This window comes from Nannobrachium achirus, assembly GCF_963921795.1.
Source record: "Nannobrachium achirus genome assembly, chromosome: 22".
NCBI lineage: Eukaryota > Metazoa > Chordata > Actinopteri > Myctophiformes > Myctophidae > Nannobrachium > Nannobrachium achirus.
The window spans coordinates 36544905-36563077 of record NC_137829.1 but is presented as its reverse complement, the minus strand read 5'-3'; the positions used below and the strand labels follow the sequence as shown (position 1 = coordinate 36563077).

The following is an 18173-nucleotide window of genomic DNA, read 5'->3' as shown; positions in this document are numbered from 1 at the left end:
GTTGGAACCTATATATAGCTGACAATTTCAGGGTAAATAGTATAATTGTGGTCCCTTCACTTTGTCTCCTCTAAGTACAAAAGGTGTTAAACCACACTGCTCAGTATGAAGCACAATGCCTTTCACACAAGTCTTGTATCTTTACGTACAAAACGATAGGCCAATCAAGCCACTTTTTCTTTTTCAAATCGACATCACGTATGCGCCAGCCAGCTTTACATTTTGTTCTACAACTCAACGAAGATGACAAAAGATTGCAAAGATTGTATAAGAAAGATAACAGCAGCAGGAGGAGGTTTACAACACTCCAAGAGAGCTCCTTGTATTACAGCAGACAGAAACAATGCTGTCTGATCTCACTGATTTTTACAAAAGATCACTAAATCAAGAAAAACAAAATATGGATAAAAAGCAACAACCGTAACAACACTCGCAACTCTCAAATTTCTATGGAGTCTGTCCATGGACGCATCTGTCTGTGCATTACTAATTCTCTGACAAATCAGTAGTATTTCACTGTTTGGTATTGACTTAGTCCCACTAAAAACAGTAGCTCCAAGTACCTTTTATCAGCTTCCAGATACTATGCAAAAGCTAAAACTGAGGGGTATAGTTGTGGCGAACGTTGCAGAGACAGGACGATGCAACGGAAAGAGGCCATTCGTTTCCTCTAAGTAGATAAAGGTGTTAAAACCACACTGCTTAAGTGAAACTCACGACTTGTCGAGTAGACACTGCTCTTGTCTATATTATCCTTATGTATGTAAACCTGTCTTGTATTTGTTACCTGTGTTAAAAGTTTGTATATATGTTATGTGTCGCATACATGGCTGCTGTGTCGCAAGACAAATTTCAGTGTGAACTGACAATACACAAAGGTGTGAAAGCAGCAGTGCACGCAATGCCCAGAAATCACGTCAATATGTTTAGAGCAGCTAACTTTATTATACACCTGTAATCTTATAATATTGCCTTATTTTGTGCTGTAGGACAAGAACGTTGGTGAAACAAAGTGGTATGTGAACCCACACACAGCTCTGTGAGACCATCATTCTAACTATTAAAAGGACAGAAGGTTATTTGAGATTATTGTGGCATGGCTCTGCAATGCCAGCAGTCTATTTGGAAACTATTTTGGAAGCTGTGACTGTGAGCTTGTACAGCTGTTATTTTTTCAATATATATTAACATATAATTAGAGAGAGAGGTCAGTCAGTCACAAAATGCATTATCTATTCACTCGCTTCAGCGACTGATCTCAAATTTAACATGGCATTGGCCATTAGCATTATACACACGATGACGGAGCCCGAATTTCATTTTTCCCAAATTCTAGCGATTTCTTAGCGTTTCTTCACTCTACAGCTCTACAGCCTGTTGTCAGGGTTACGGTCCGTTCCTCCAGGCCATGGGATCTGTAGCCCCGGGCCCACACACACCTCTCTCACAGTTAGGAATGTTGCAGTCTCTCTCTCTCTCTCTCTCTCTCTCTCTCTCTCTCTCTCTCTCTCTCTCTCCATGGGTCACGCATGCAACAGGTGATGTGTGTCTCATCTTCCAACGGGTATAGAAAACTTATGTGGAGCAAATACATCCTCATACTTCTATTCACCTAATTTTGCTGTTAAATTATTTGTATCCATCATAAATATACACTCCTCCATGGGCTGCTCCTTACATTATGATGCTCCCACATATTCTCACGCACGCACCATGCAGTTACAGTTACTTTCCCCAAAACCCACACTCTGCACATATTTTGCAGCACATAACAAAAGTCTTCTCTTCTGGGGGTCCCTACTGGCACGAACCATTTTCAGTTGGGGGTTTTGCAGCCAAATACATATCATTTTGGGGGACTAAAACACCTGACCATGTGGGCCTGCTGCATTTAATGAGACATGTTGTCTCTCCTAACCACTGTAAGAACTAAGCCAAATAAAATGTGGCCTATTGTCATTCATGCTTTACAAAACGTCTTCAAAGTCTTGACAAGTGCCCTTATTTCACATACTGTAAAGTTTGCTATGCTATTAATTCAAGGGAGGAGAAAAGAAAGGTCCACAGTTGTTACTGTGTACATGTTCTACTTTTTTTTTCTTTTCTCAACTTCTCTAAGAAATACAAGCAGTTCCTGGAACCTATGGTGACCACAGTTTAATGGTGTTCCAGCTCTGACATCACGCTCTGACCCATATATTGAGTTCCCTGATGTCATCAATATTAAGCCCATATCTAACAGGACTTCATTTGGGAATGCCCATATATGGAGGCCACATCGGCCACATACCACACTATCAGAATCTATATATGGCCAAGACAGGGATCTCCATGTAGAGAGAGAGAGAGAGAGAGAGAGAGAGAGAGAGAGAGAGAGAGAGAGAGAGAGAGAGAATGTGGTGATTGTAAGGTCATACTCTTCATGGGTGATGTGGTGGTACTGTAGATGATGTTATTATCACTCCATACACTTGGTTCTGATCCATAGAGGCTGTTTGGAGGCTCTGATAGAGGCAGTCTGGACCTGTGGTCTGACAGATATAAGGGAGGAGAAAGTTTAATTGGTGATGTACGTTCGCACACATCCTGTTCTCTGCATCTATCCCTGTCCTCACTGTATGTATGCAGTGGGAGGCTACTGATCAACATCCAGGGAGTTCCCAGAAACCGACCGTATCGAGCACAAACACATTTTGGACAAAACAAAATAAGGACAAAGAAAGGTTGCAACGGTCGATTATTTTCTCTGCAATCTTTCCATCTGTTTTCAGAATACCTTTTTTGTGAATAAGTGAATAATTGCGTGGTACTGGTAATCGTGGTAAACGTGTAATATTTTGTTTTTTATAATCAACTAAATTGATTAAGATAATTACAATACATCAGCAGGCTAACCATGCTCATTGTGAGCTTATATAGAACATAGTTTATTTTTATTATTTTAAATATTATGAGAAAATGTTACATTTTGCCAGAATATTGTTCATTTAAATCAATTAAAAACATGTTTTAATATGTTTTAATGTAATTGATTAGTTCAATTAACTGTTGTACCCCTACTACAATGAAAACAAACACACAAGTTACACAAGAATAAAGAACAGTGAAGAATCATAAGAATGCTTTTACCTCTCTCTGATCTTCAGAGGGGTTCCTGGGGACGCTGAAAAATACATACAAAATATGATCATCTAAACGATTATATAAATGAAACGTGTTTAGATTCGGATTCACTTAGATGCACTGGTTATGTACATACAGACTACATGTGGAAAAACCTCAGCCCGGAAGCTTCACTAATCACTATATGGGTCAATAGACCCCCCTATTAAAAGGAACCCAGAGTCCCTGGAATCCACTTTGAGAACCACTGCTGTACATTGCCAAAGCAAGACTCAAAATATAATAATAACAGTTGAAAATGGGGAACATACAGTCGGAGGGGGTACAGCATCGTGTACATGCTAATTACATGCGAATCTATATATACATGGTCTAAAGCTTTTTGAAACAAATAGCAGCAACATTTTGCAGTCGCTTTGGATAAAATAACAGCATTTCATTTTTTTTCCTCAAAACGATTTAGGCTAAATAGTAGGCCTATAAAAAGCCCCAGATTTAAAATGCATTTAAAGGTAGCATCTCTGTTCATATGTGCAATATTCACTATATGACTTATATTGATTTATTTGGTTGATTGATTGATTGGTTGATTGATTGATTGATTGATTGATTGATTGATTGATTGATTGATTGATTGATTGACTGATTGCTCTTAAAAGGGAAAATTGTTGTTGTTACACCAATGTTGTTTTTGACAGAACATTTTGATTTAGTTTTAGTCATAGTCCTTTGAACAAAATGTCATTTAATTTTAGTCATAATTTATTCACCTGAAAAGTTTTAGTTTTAGTCTAATTTTAGTCGACTAAATATCATATATTTTTAGGCGACTAAAATGTATTTTGGCAGGCCTTGATGGCATCGTAATGACTGATTTTACACTTGGTTGCGTGCTGAAAATAGCAGATCTACAAGCTCACAGTTGTGAGCTTGTAGATCGCCTATTTTCAGCATGCAACACCTGAGAGCAACCAAACATAAAATGACTCCACTAGTCCCTCCCTAATGTTTTAGTCTAGTTTTTATTTTGTTGACGAAATTGTCAATATATTTAGTCTTAGTTTTAGTCATCACAGCTTAGTTTTTATTTCGTTTTTATTTCGTTTTCGTCAGTGAAAAAAACACAGTCGACAAACATTTTTCGTCCTAGTTTTAGTCGACAAAATCAACACTGTACTATACTTAAAATGCCCTCTTGTGCATTTCAATTCCTTTGTATGCCTTAAAGGAGTAATCCAGACTCCAGCCCCAAAGTATTTTCTTCTTCCTATTGATTACTCATGCCATGGAGACTTAAGTTCAATAATATTTTTTTGTATTTGGGTGGGGGACCCAAATGCATTTGGGTCCCCATCCGGGCTCCATCATGGCATGAGGAATCAAAAATCAAAAAGTAATTTTGGGGGTGAACTACTCCTTTAAGTAAAGCACTTGAAATTGCTTTTGTGTATTCGTTAAAAACAGACTTGCCTTGCCTTGAAAGAACCAGTAAAGTGGGTTTGCATATCTCATTCCTCTTTCATTGTGTGTGTGTGTGTGTGTGTGTGTGTGTGTGTGTGTGTGTGTGTGTGTGTGTGTGTGTGTGTGTGTGTGTGTGTGTGTGTGTGTGTGTGTGTGTGCGTGCGTGCGTGCGTGCGTGCGTGCGTGCGTGCGTGCATATGCGTGCGTGTTTGGAGATTTTTTTCATTTATTACATTGCTGTACCAGTTTGGCGAGTTCAACTGTTTATAAAAAGCTCCGGTCAAGCCAAAACAGGCACTTGCTGTTTCCTGCAGTCAAAGAAGGTAAGACATCTACAACACAGTTAATCATTACAGACAAATTACTTTAGAAAAAGATTGTTGTCAATGAAAAGTGTTAAGAGCCTAAGTTTGGAGGCTTTTAACACTTTCAAGTCAACCATCATATTTTTGAATGTTTCATCTTTTAAAAAGGACATAAATAAAACAACTGAAGTTACAAGTATCACTGACATTTCAAAATCAAACATGTTTTGGGACTAACAATGTAGCAGACGCTCTTATCCAGATAAGACAAGGCTAGTTGGACTTTCTAATGTGCACCACGTATAAATTGCCTCCAGAACGATTGGACAAATACCACGACTAGTGAAAGCATTAAGATAATTCAATCATATCTTACTGCAATAACATGTCATTCTCTTTTGAAGGACTATGCTTCGCTGGACTGTGCTGGCATTGTTGTTGGTGACCTGTGCTGATGTTGGTGCACAGAAAGGCTGGACAGCTGAGAAAAAAGCAGCTGCACTGTCTAGAGGTGAGTCATTCTGACACATCCACATGTTTTTATGCCCATTATTTTGAGAATCTTTAGCAAATTTGTGTTAATTGTACTTTATGTCTTGTACTGTCCCTTTACACTGTATATGACATCCTGTTGTCCTTGTACCATGTCATTACATAGCACTACCTTGGGATATCTGTCTACATGTACTATGATGTTATGACAAAGTCCTTGCCATTTATTTGCACTTTTTAATGAAAGTTACTCTTACAGTAACAACATAAAGAGGATTGTCTGTGAAGCAGGAGGGATCTTTGTTTCATAACCAGTTTATTCACATTGCACATGCTCATAGGATGGGGAGATGGTATCTCCTGGGCGCAGAGTTATGAGGAAGGCCTGACGAAGACTAAAACCATGTAAGTTTCTTAACATGTTTTTATTATCATTTAATAAATGGATTTATTTAAAAAGTGACTGCTATGACTGCTAATGCTTAGTGTACAACATCCTTGTCGTGGATTCCTCCTCAAGGCTAAAGCGTAACAGATTAAATGTAATGGGAGTGCAGTAATCTGATTGCAGACGTAGTTAGTAGTGATTAGAGAGTCCGTCTGGTAAGCAGAAGGTCACAAGTTCACCTCCTGACCCTGTGGTCTACGTGTCGAAGTGTCCCTGAGCAAGACATTTAAAGGGGTATTTCACTTTCAAAAAAACTTTTGGTAATTTTATCATCTAATCAGGCTTTTATGAACACCCTGAACAGTTTTTAATTAGCTTGATTGAATATTTAGATATTTGATGTAAATGTTACCAGGCCCTCCAGGCCCAGGGCCTCTCCCCACACACACCCATTGTAACTTCAAACTTCATTTTAACCATGATAGATTCATTAAAATCACCCATTATTTTTTTCTGGTGACTCATACTACCCGATAACGTTTTTCATTTATTTTTAATAATTATTTTTTTTGTATTTCATTTTTTCCATTTTCCCAAATAATTATTAAAAATAAATGAAAAAAGTTATAGAAAAAACACGGCCTGCTCACGTATTAGGAGGGTAGTATGACAGATACAAAAATATCTGTCACAGATAAAACAAATATCTGTGACAGATATATTTTTTTATCTACCATCCACTTGAATTGAAAAATATCTGGAGAAAGAGATTTTTTTATCTGTTATCTGGCCCAGTGGGAATGGGCCTTTACTGGTATAATATAATTGCTGTGAATGAATAGGCCATTGTCTACTAAGGTACTAAGACATAGGTCGATTACTGTCTAAGGTTGACTTACATCAATCAATGGTCTGGCAGAAGAGACAGAGTTTGAGAAAGTTTCTCCAGTGATCAAGTGAGGCAACTCACCACTGTGCCTATTCTTTAGTGGAATGTTTTCAGTTCTTTCTCTCTGGTTATGTTCCCACAGTAAGAAGCCTTTGATGATCATCCATCACCTGCCAGACTGCCCGCACAGTCTAGGTATTTGTAACCACACAAACCCATCATATAGTGTCCTTATTCTGGGGGGGGAAACATTCAGGAGCTTGTAGCTTGTATAGGCTATTTTTGGTGAATATATTTTGTGTAGAGGGGAAAAAAGGAGTGAACCAAGGCCCTGGGGGACCTCGGTCCGTGGTCAACTAAATAGTGGTTGAAGAATAGACAAGATCGAGAGTCAATGTGTAGACTAGAGTGATCTGTAAAATATGCGGTTTATCATGTGCCTCCCCCATATGAGGATTTGTTGTTCCTGTGTAGCCTATGTGAAATGAGTTTCTCGTCAGCAATAATAACTTGATAGATTCCTGTACAATCCTTGTACCTGGCCATACATCTGAAACATGTACACGCTCTCCTTAGTCCTTTCCAATGAAGATATTTCTAATAATAACTTTCATATGGTGGGAACATGCCACAGCTGTTAGTATGCTATTGTTGTACTGGTAATGTTGGGCTAGGCCTGCCTAGTACCACAATGAGTTGATGTTCAGGTCTTACGTAAATTCCCTAAAGCTAACAATATCATTGTTATTAAAGCATTCGATGCAGGCAATAAATATACAGCAGAGAGGTGAAGTGATGGCAGGTGTTATAATGCTTGATGTAAGACGTATACAACATGACATCACTTATTGTAAATGATGTCAGGTGTTACAATGCTTGAAGGATCATTGTGTGCATGGTGATACCAACAGCAGGAGTTGTGAAAACAATAGGTGCATTCCGTAATACCTGCCGGGCAACTTGGGCAAGCCAGTCATAGTACAGTGCACTGCCTGACAGATTGCCCATAAGGAAGGCTCACTTCACTTTCTTTAAGAAGGTGTGGTCTCTTACTAGTGAACCGTTGGTTAAAGGAGTACTTCACCACTTTTCATCTTCATATAATTGGTCCTCACTAAAAAATAGCATTTTTTTTTCTCAGAGGAGGGTTATGGGCAGGTCAGAAACCCATTGTCTTGTGACATCATCGATTGGGAATCCAAGCTAATAGAAAATGCAGGCTTTATACTCCTGAAACGTTGCAATGTTAAAGTGGAAGCCATTGTTCTCGCGATAATACAAATCTAAATATTTTTTTGGGGGGGAAAATGATGATGTCACAAGACGATGGATTTCTGTACTTCCCACAGCTCTCCTAAGAGACTTGGACCGAGTAGAAAAAAATTGTGCCATTTTATTATGAACATTAGTGAGGACCTATTATATGAAGATGGGTTGAAAAGTGGCAAAGTCCTCCTTTAAGCTTTGATTCCTGGAGATGCAGGCCAGGGCATCTTTTGTTTTCGCTTGTGTCCTTTATTGATATAAATAACACCATCGTGACTACTAATTGAAGCCGAGGCCGAATTGGGCCGAATCGCATGGATGAGCCCTGACAGCACATGGTTGGTGCTACAGACTCCAAATTTCGCACGCAGATAGCTCAGACCTTTGCCTACGTTCTTAGCTAGGCCTCGACCCGACCCGATATGCGGTTTTCCGGAACCAACGCTAAAGGTTCGGAATCTCCATATGCGGAGTCCTGACTACTAATTGAAGCCAATGGACGCCGAATCTGAATGGCCCGAATCGCATGGATGAGCCCTGACAGCACATGGTTGGTGCTACAGACTCCACATTTCGCACACAGACAGCTCAGACCTTTGCCTACGTTCTTAGCTAGGCCTCGACCCGACCCGATACACAGTTTTTTGGATCCGGCACGAAAGATTTGGAATCTCCTTATGCGGAGATGACTGACATCGGGCTGTTCCGGAGCAAGCGCTGACTCATTGTGACATCACTTCATAAAAGGCTCTGACATCACATACGCTAGATGAGTCAACTAAAAATCTCTCTGAGTGTGGCATAAACTAAAGTCTTTCTTCCTCTCACTTCGAGGTGAGCAAAGTTCAGGGTGCTCTTCAGAGCGGTTGGGTTCAGGGGAATTAGCGGGCTGTGCCTTTAAGAGAACCAGGTGAATAATGTGGATAAGCCCGGGCAGTTCCCTCTCACGCTAAACTTAAATAATAAAGGGGAATAAGGAGCCCAGGGGCTAGGGAACTCCGGGGCGCTCTGTAAGTAAAGTAAGGGGTGCTGTGTCTGCAGAGATCTCCATATATGGGCATAAGTGGACAAAGGCAAACAGATGGTCAAAACGGGTCCTATGACAACAGGTATAATGGGGTTTGCATTAAAGGGTAGGGCCGGAACTGGTACTGTGTCTGCAGAGATCTCCATATATGGGCATAAGTGGACAAAGGCAAACTGATGGTCAAAACGGGTCCTATGACAACAGGTATAATGGGGTTTGCATTAAAGGGTAGGGCCGGAACCGGTACTGTGTCTGCAGAGATCTCCATATATGGGTATAAGTGGACAAAGGCAAACAGATGGTCAAAACAGGTCCTATGACAACAGGTATAATGGGGTTTGCATTAAAGGGTGGGGCATTCATTCCCTATTTTAAATTCGGCGCGCGTGTTTCCCGCCGCAGCAGGTAGTCGGGGGCACTAACAGATGCAGAGATCTCCATAATGGGCATAAACGGACACAGACATCAGATACAGAGATCTCCATATATGGGCATGAAATGGATGCAGACAGACAGATACAGATATCTCCATATATGAGCATAAATGGACACAGGCAAACAGATGGTCAATACGGATCCTACAGAGATCTCTATACATGGGCATAAAATGGACGCAGACAGACAGATAACTCCATATATGGGTATAAATGGACACAGGCAAACAGATGGTCAAAACGGGTCCTACAGAGATCTCCATATATGGGCATGAAATGGACGTAGACAGACAGATATCTCCATATATGGGCATAAATGGACACACGGCCAAACAGATGGTCAAAACGGATCCTATGACAACAGATATAATGAGGTTTGCATTAAAGGGCAGGGCATTCAGGGCATTCATTCCCTATTTACATTGTTCCCGAGTTGGCCAGGTCGCCGACTAGACGCTCGGCCGCCCGAAGGGCGGCTGAGCTTCTAGTTGTGTTAATATGTCGCTACTTCACAGATATATCGTAACTGTCAGGCAGAAGCCTTGTATCTCCAAGTTTCAATTGTGTACAGTATGTTTCTTTGTAAATTAAAGCCCTAATCATACAAAAGTGTCGCACACAAGTAGTGAACCACGCCTCGTCATGCATTGTGGGGCATTGTGTGCTTGTAGATCAGCTATTTTTCACTACTTAAAATACAGTATACTACAAAAAAGTGAGGTTTTGAACATACAAGGTTTCTATCCGACAACAAAGATATGAGAAGTCTTTTGTTCAACTTGGTTTGGAAACTGCTGGAGTATATTTGATACAACCTCAGTGGACCTTTCTGCTCTCTAGAGGGAGCACCAGACTAGAGAATTGAGGTCCCACCTGCCTATGCTAGCCTGTTTCTAGGTTTGCACCTGCTATCAACTATATTGATGAGAGTTCAGAGAACAGCTTTAGCAGTGGAACACAAGATGTGAAAAATAACTGAACCTTTGTAACCATTTACAAGTGGTGGAAGAAGTACTCAAATGTTTTACTTAAGTCAAAAGTAGCAATAGGCCTACTGCATTGTATAAATACTCTGTAATCAAAATCAAATGTAGGCTAATTAAAGTACAATAAGTAGAAAGTACTCATTATGCAGAATGCCCCATTTCAAGTATTCAAATGTATAAAAAATATTTTGAAAATAGCAGATCTACAAGCTCACAATGCGTTGCAAAATTGGAAATACTGAAGTAAAGTACAATTATCTCAAAATTGTACCACCCATTTTCAATATTGAACTATGTCATTAATATACCTTAGAGGAGTTGTGTGGAAATAATTTAAAAAAAAAAGTTCCCCCTCTTCTGTGTTGCCTAGAACTGGAGGATTGATTTGGGGGTTTGTATTGTAAAGTACAATGTGTGATGTCATCAAGTTGTGATCAATCCTCCAGTTCTAGGCAACAGAGAAGAGGGGGAACCTTTTTTTCCTCCTCTAAGGTATATTAATGACATAGTTAAATATTGAAAATGGGTGGTCTTCTCCTTTAAGTAAATGTACTTAGTTACTTTACACCACTGCCATGTACACACTCCATTTTCAATGATCACAATGTTGGCTACGTTTTCGATCCTGTTGTGAAACTAAACAAAAACCAAACAATTTTCACAGCACTGAAGAAGGAGTTTCTTGCTGATAAGGAGATCCAGAAAATGGCCAAAGAAGACTTCGTCATGCTCAACCTAGTGGTAAAAAAACACTTGTATAAATAAACCTTAATGCAGGTGATCTCCTTCAGTTTCAAATATTTCTGTCTGTCTCTTTGTATAAACTTTGTATTGTATTGCATTATGTGTTGGTCTACTGCCAGTGGTGGAAAAAAGTACTCACATTCTTTACTTAAGTAAAAGTATCAATACTGCAATGTAATGTAGATGTACTCTGTTACAAGTAAAATTCTGGAATTCAAAAAGTAAAAGTATTGACATCAAAATGTACTTGAAAAAAGCAGATCTACAAGCTCACAACACGTCGCGACGCGGCGAGTTGTGTGCTTGTCGATTGTCTATTTTCAAATATCTGAGGTATAAAATAGGGCTAAAATGGTTTATGACTTTATGTATGTTTTTTAATATCATAATTTATATCTGCAAAGTAACTAGTAACTAAAGTTTCAAAAATAAATGTAGTGGAGTAAAAGTACAATATTTGGATCCGAGATGCTGTGGAGTAGAAAAGTATTGGAAATTGGAAATACTGAAGTAAAGTACAAAATACCTCAAAATTATACTTAAGTACATTACTTAGTAAGTCAATGTACATAGTTACTTTACACCACTGCCTACTGCATACAGTACATTGAGTAACGGCTATTCCATTTATGTGTTATGCTGAGTACTGTCATTCTATGTCTTACAGAACGAGACCCCAGACAAGAATCTGTATCCTGATGGCACCTATGTCCCCAGAATCATCTTTGTTGGTACGCATTTCTGTTCATCATAATTTGGAATCAATCCAATCGATCTTTAGTCTTATTGTGCAATTGATTTGGGCCATTATTCAACGCAAAATCACTTTGGAGCACTGTTGTTTTTGACAGCAAATTTTGATTTAGTTTTAGTCATAGTCTTTTGAATAAAATGTCATTTCGTTTTAGTCATAATTTAGTCACCTGAAAAGTTTTAGTTTTAGTCTAATTTTAGTCGACCAAATATCATAAGATTTTATGGCGACTAAATCTACAGTTGATTTAGTCAACTAAAATGTTTACACTTGATTGCGTGCTGAAAATAGCCGATCTACAAGCTCACAAAGCGTTGCGCTGTGGCGTGTTGTGAGCTTGTAGATCTGCTATTTTCAGCACACAACACCTGAGGGCAACCAAACATAAAATGACTCTCTTCAGAATTAGTCCCTCCCTAACGTTTTAGTATAGTTTTTATTTTGTTGACGAAATTGTCAATATATTTAGTCTTAGATTTAGTCATCACAGCTTAGTTTTAATTTAGTTTTAATTTAGTTTTCGTCAGTGAAAAAAACGCAGTCGACAAACATTTTTCGTCATAGTTTTAGTCGACGAAATCAACACTGCTTTGGAGTCATTGGTAAATGGATAACATACCAGAGGGGTGCCAGAATAGTGGGCTCACTGTAGCAGGGTATTTCAGCTATGGAAAAGTATAGGCAATTCTTAAAATGACTTTCAAATACATGTCTATAAATGTCTATTTAAGATCAAACACTCCATAAAGAAAAGGAATGCTTAAGGTTATCCAAGGTCTGCTTCAAGGAAAAGTTCTACTGGTTCCCCAAGAGTCATAAAAAAAACAGTCTTCCTTTCTTTCTGTCTTTTCTATTTCGGAAAAGGATTCAAGTATAATAGATGAAATAGTCACAGTCCAGAAAAGAAAGGAGATAGTCTCATTAATACTTATGCGTCCTTAATGACAGTGCAGCAAATGGTAGGGAGAGTGGAACTATAGTTTGGTCTTTTCCAGTCATTCATTCTTCTTGAGTTGTAAAGACTTAACAACTTTAACCCTGGCATCCCCAATGTCATTATTGTAAAAATAGACAAAAAAAAAAGTACGGCAAATTTTGCTCTTCATCATTCGTCAAAGTATGTAGGACTTAAAGGGATATTTCACTTAAAAAAAAACCCTTTGGTCATTTTATCGTCTAATCAGGGTTTTATGAACACCCTGAACAGATTTTAATTTGCTTGATTCAATATTTAGATATTTGATGTAAATGTTATCAGTCCTCCTCCTCCAGGAGGAGGGCCCCATACACACCCATTGTAACTTCAAACTCCATTTTAACCACGATAGATTAATTAAAAACACATATTTTTTTCTTCTTCTGGTGACTCATAATACCCTCCTAATACGTGAGCAGGCCGTGATTTTTTGATAACCTTTTTCATTTATCTTTAATAATCTTTTATTGTATTTATTTTTTTCCATTTTCCCAAACAATTATTAAAAATAAATGAAAAAAGTTATAAAAAAAACACTGCCTGCCTATTAGGAGGGTATTATGTGTCACTAGAAAAAATAATGGGTGTTTTTAATGAGTCTATCATGGTTAAAATGGAGTTTGAAGTTACAATGAGTGTGTATGAAGAAGCGTCCTGCAGGAGGAGGGCCTGGTAACATTTACATCAAATATGTAAATATTGAATCAAGCAAATTAAAAACTGTTCAGGGTGTTCATAAAAGCCTGGTTAGGTAAAATGACCAAAAGGTTTTTTTTTTTTTTTTAAGTGAAATACCCCTTTAAGTGGTTAACTATACAGGAGCCTTACCAGAGGTCTGGGGCATCATTTGGGCCATCAGGGGATGAGAATTGCCACCACCTAGAGTTCACATTTAACCTCACATTCTCTGAATTGTTGTAGCAGATTAATCTGATTTCATCGCAATCAATGCCTGTCCATCTACGCTTGACACACGTTATAATTTAGATAAGCCTTTTATTGTATGCAACCGTTAATGTATTAATTAACCACATTCAAACATTAATGTATTAATTAACCACATTCAACGTCGCGTCCCAATTTTGGGAATGTCATTATAGGCGAACATTTTCAAACATTCTCATTCTGAAATGACTCCTCAGCCAGAAGTGAGTGACACCTGTCTGCCTATCTTCTCATTCTCACTCATTCTGACTCTCTCACTCGAGCCCAATCTCCATCTGCCCTGCCCTGCACCTCTCTGTCCATCACTGGCTGCCTAGCCGTCTCTCTTAATTTCAGTCTCAAATTATTCATGGGGATGACTAGCTGTCGTACATTTTTGAATTATCCAAAAGAAGTATTCCAGTCAGGTGTGTATAAGCCAAACAAAAGACAAGGAAGACAAAAGGAATGCTTGCACACAACATAACAAAGGGAATGTCCACAGATGTTTGACCGATGCAAAAATATTATTCTTTAAAAAAAAAATGTTGATTTTGAACATACATTTTAAAACATTTTCTATTTCTTCCCATGGTTATCTTCTGTTCCCTCCCTCTGTCCTATAACCCATCCTGCTTCAGATCCATCCCTGACTGTCCGGGCAGACATCACTGGAAAGTACAGCAACCACCTCTACACCTATGAGCCCGGTGACATAACCCTCTGTAGGTGGAGCGACTTGGACAACATTTGTCTTTGTTTTGTTTTTGAAAAAATGCACAAGTAGATAAATTTGCACTCAAACACCTATTAGACGTAGATAAATTTGCACTCAAACACCTATTAGACGTAGATACATTTGCACTCAAACACCTATTAGACAGCCTATTACTGTACACCATACATGGGCAACTGGCGGCCCGGGGCCACATGCAGCCCGCCCCCACCTTCACTTAATGCGGCCCACTGGTTAATACCAAAATACTGATACCGGTATATTATTGATTTCAGCTGTTACAATTACAACCATGACCTGCTTTAATTCCGTCGGTCTATATTAGTAGCTTAATGACTAGTATAGTAGTATAAAAATGTATTTTTTTGATGTTTGAAATTAAATCAAAATGTTACATTTCAGGATTCCAATTAAAAAAGAACAAAAAAATATTCCGGATTCCAATTCAAAAGAAGCAAAAATAGCCGATCTACAAGCTCAGATTTGCTATTTTTGCCTCTTTTCTATGAGATACTTAGAATGACAAAGTAGGACGTAGCAATATGCAATGTGGCCCCCTGGAGTGAAGGTGGAAATATAGTGGCCATCATCAACGTTGCCCACCCCTGCTGTACACCCCTCCCTGTCTGTCAGACCCAACTGCTTATACTGTAAAAGTTACAGTATGACTTATGAATAAGTTACAGTCTGTAACTTATTCATTTGGCCTCATTCTCTTCGCTCACAACTTTTGTAGAGTTGGACAACTGGGGTTCTGGAGTTAGGGAAGGTCTCGTATCCACAGTAAGGGGTAATTCAATTTCAGACGGCTGCACACATTTTCCTCTGCAATGTTCCGCTTAATCTACGCTCTGTCGTACAGCGTGACGCGGATCTCTGCTGTGAGGTTCCAGATCGGTTGTTTTCACGAGGCATGACGACGTATGAATTCCGCTTGTTGGCTCACACAATTCTCAAATGCTTCCGCCTAAAACTCAAAATTGATCGGACACGGTGAAAAGTTGCAAAAATAATTAGGCCCAAGCGGATGCCCCGCTTCCCAACTAACCGCCGTTTCACCTGTGCAGTCGTCGTGTAAATAACTTCTACTGGAACAAAATGAACCAAAGCCATTCTATGTTTGCTGCTTAGCAGAAATGGAAATTCTAAAATATATCTTAAAGATATTTTAAAATATTTCTTCTGGTAAAGAAATGACAAAAATGTGGCAGCTGATCCTGTTCTCAACTTTCATGGCACAGAGTTACAGACTTTTGTTGTGTAAAGTCAAGTGTTGTCTGGCTTGTGAGACTATATCAATATCTCATTGCAAATCTTTGATCTGTACTAGGCTTAACAAGGGAGGTTTAGACTAGGGAAAGGTCTCAGGAAGAGAAGAGAGTGGGCGGCCCGTGGATAGATTCAGAGAAAACACTGAACAGTGGGCGTTAAGCTTGGGTGCAGCTGAGGTGACTCGCTGTGTAGAAAGTGTTGTGTAGAATGACAAAAGGATCTGTTGTTGTTTTCAACAACCACAAACACCTTCACACATTATGCTGTGATTAACACAGGCTGCATTGGGAAAGTAACACAAAAATATGTATGTAAAAAAGTTGTTCTGACAAATATATACATGGATGGAAGAGACATCCATTCACAGAATCAGCATCGCTGTCTATTGAAGTTATTAGCAAAACATGGTGGGAGTTACTGTGGCCATGCAATGTTGTAGTCGTGTAGAAAGCCTCTACATTAATTATGGACAGCAGCATTCTAAGCCATTCTAATAAGAGTTGGGTTTCAAAAGCCTCTTTTCAAATGGTGGAGGGGTGGGGATGGGGGGGCTTGTAATCAATATTTCAAGAAGTACCTTTGGGTTCTTTCCATGATTAAAGAGGAGACCCTTTTGATCCAAACAGAATTCAATTCATGGTATGTTTAAAAAAAGGAGCAAATTAGTGCGCCTATGTACAATACATTCGAAATAATAATAAGTAAATATAATAACAGTAATAATGATAAATGTACATTTTGGATTGACTATGTACAGTTCAGTATATACTATATAGCCTATGTATATTTTTTGCTTAACCTCAGTATTCATCAGTTCACTCCATCCCAAAACCAACTGTACTTAAAAGGATAATTCACCATGGATACTTGAATTCATGGATATTTTTAGTTTTTGTTGCATTTCAAAGCCAATAATTTGAGGAACAGCAGTGGTTGGTTCCCTATGGAGACAAAAGAGTCTGCTTTGTTCCCTATGGAGACACAAAGAGTCTCCTCAAATTATTGTCAAAGGAATGCGACAAAAACAAAAAGAATATCCACAAATTCAAGTCTCCATGGGTAATCGATAGAAACAGGTAATTTGGGGGTGAACTATCCTTAAAACCTCCTGATATTAAACAGGAATGTTACATGCTCCTCCACCTGAAAAGCTGTGTTTGACATATAACCTGGGGTCACACCTCGTGGCCACCACTCGAATGATCATCAAAATGGCAAGATTTCTACAGAAAAAAAAAATAAAGGTTTTGAATCAATAGGACACCCAAGCAGTTCATTTATAATGACTCTGGTATTTGGGGTGGGGATGGTGTTGAACAGAAGAATCGTAACATTTAGCAATCAGGAAGACAATTTCTCAAAATGACAATGCCATTTGACTCCCTTGGATTTACTGTCAAATACAATTCAGTGAGTTCAGTGACAACAACAACCTCTGTAGCCTATAGGCCTATGAATGTTATGAACTTATTTATTTACAGTTTAGAAATTTTAGATTATATTGTCTCTTTTTCTAACAGATGAATTTACTGTTTCAACAGTGGTCGAGAACATGAAGAAAGCCAAGTTACTCCTGCACACTGAACTCTGAACCTGGCTGTACGGTACCTATCTCCTCTGAAGATCGGCCCTGAAACGTTTACAAAGGATCCACGATGAATGTGGAGGAAGGCAAATAAAATGTACTCAAAACAACACCAGAGTTCCAAGTCTGTGAATTCCTTCTCATACACAGATGTTCATAGTTCATTCGGTAGTGAGTGTCGATTCTCCCGGTTAAAGTAACTGTGTAGACGTTTTGAAAATGTATATCGAATGTTAGACCCCATGTGTGGTTATAAATTATGCAAATATGTCTTCCCTGTGTATTTTTGGTTTCTTCCTGAAAGCTGAAAGCCTCAGAGGCAAATCTGTATCTCCAAGTTTCACATTTGTATGTTTTTTCGCAAAGTAAATCCCTGCTTCATCATACAAGGCCTTCGCACAAAGGTAGTGAAAACAGCAGATCTACAAGCACACAACGCCTCGCGGTTGCACACAACGCCTCGCACCGCGAGCTTGTAGATCGGCAGTTTTCACTAGTTTAAATCATTTTTTAAATGATAAATGCAAAACGAACGGTTTTGGACATACAAGGTTTCCACCCGACAACGACGATATACCGCTTTATTGACAACACTTTGGGTGTGGCTAACTTCAGCTGGGTCACCACCCACCTAAAAACCTGGTATACTTGATGAACAGGTGGCTGTGGCCTCATAGAAACATAATTTTAACACTTTCTGAACACTTTTTTTTAAATAATTCTTCCCTCAATATAATCATAATACCTGATGATTATGTTGTAGGGGGGGGGGGGGGGGGACAGGCACCTTGCCTTTAACATGAACCATGAA

General features: G+C 38.9%; 1 protein-coding gene across 1 annotated transcript; it reads left to right on the top strand.

Annotated features, from left to right (window-relative positions):
* Nucleotides 1-5297: 5297 nt before the first annotated feature.
* On the top strand, nt 5298-17368 carry agr1 (anterior gradient 1; the record flags this gene model as incomplete). The annotated part of the gene is made up of 7 exons (XM_080752884.1): nt 5298-5400; nt 5723-5786; nt 6801-6853; nt 11036-11112; nt 11783-11846; nt 14411-14494; nt 17298-17368. The coding sequence occupies 7 exons, from the start codon at nt 5298-5300 to the stop codon at nt 17366-17368; spliced, it is 516 nt and encodes a 171-aa protein (XP_080609010.1).
* Between the last annotated feature and the right edge of the window lie 805 nt (nt 17369-18173).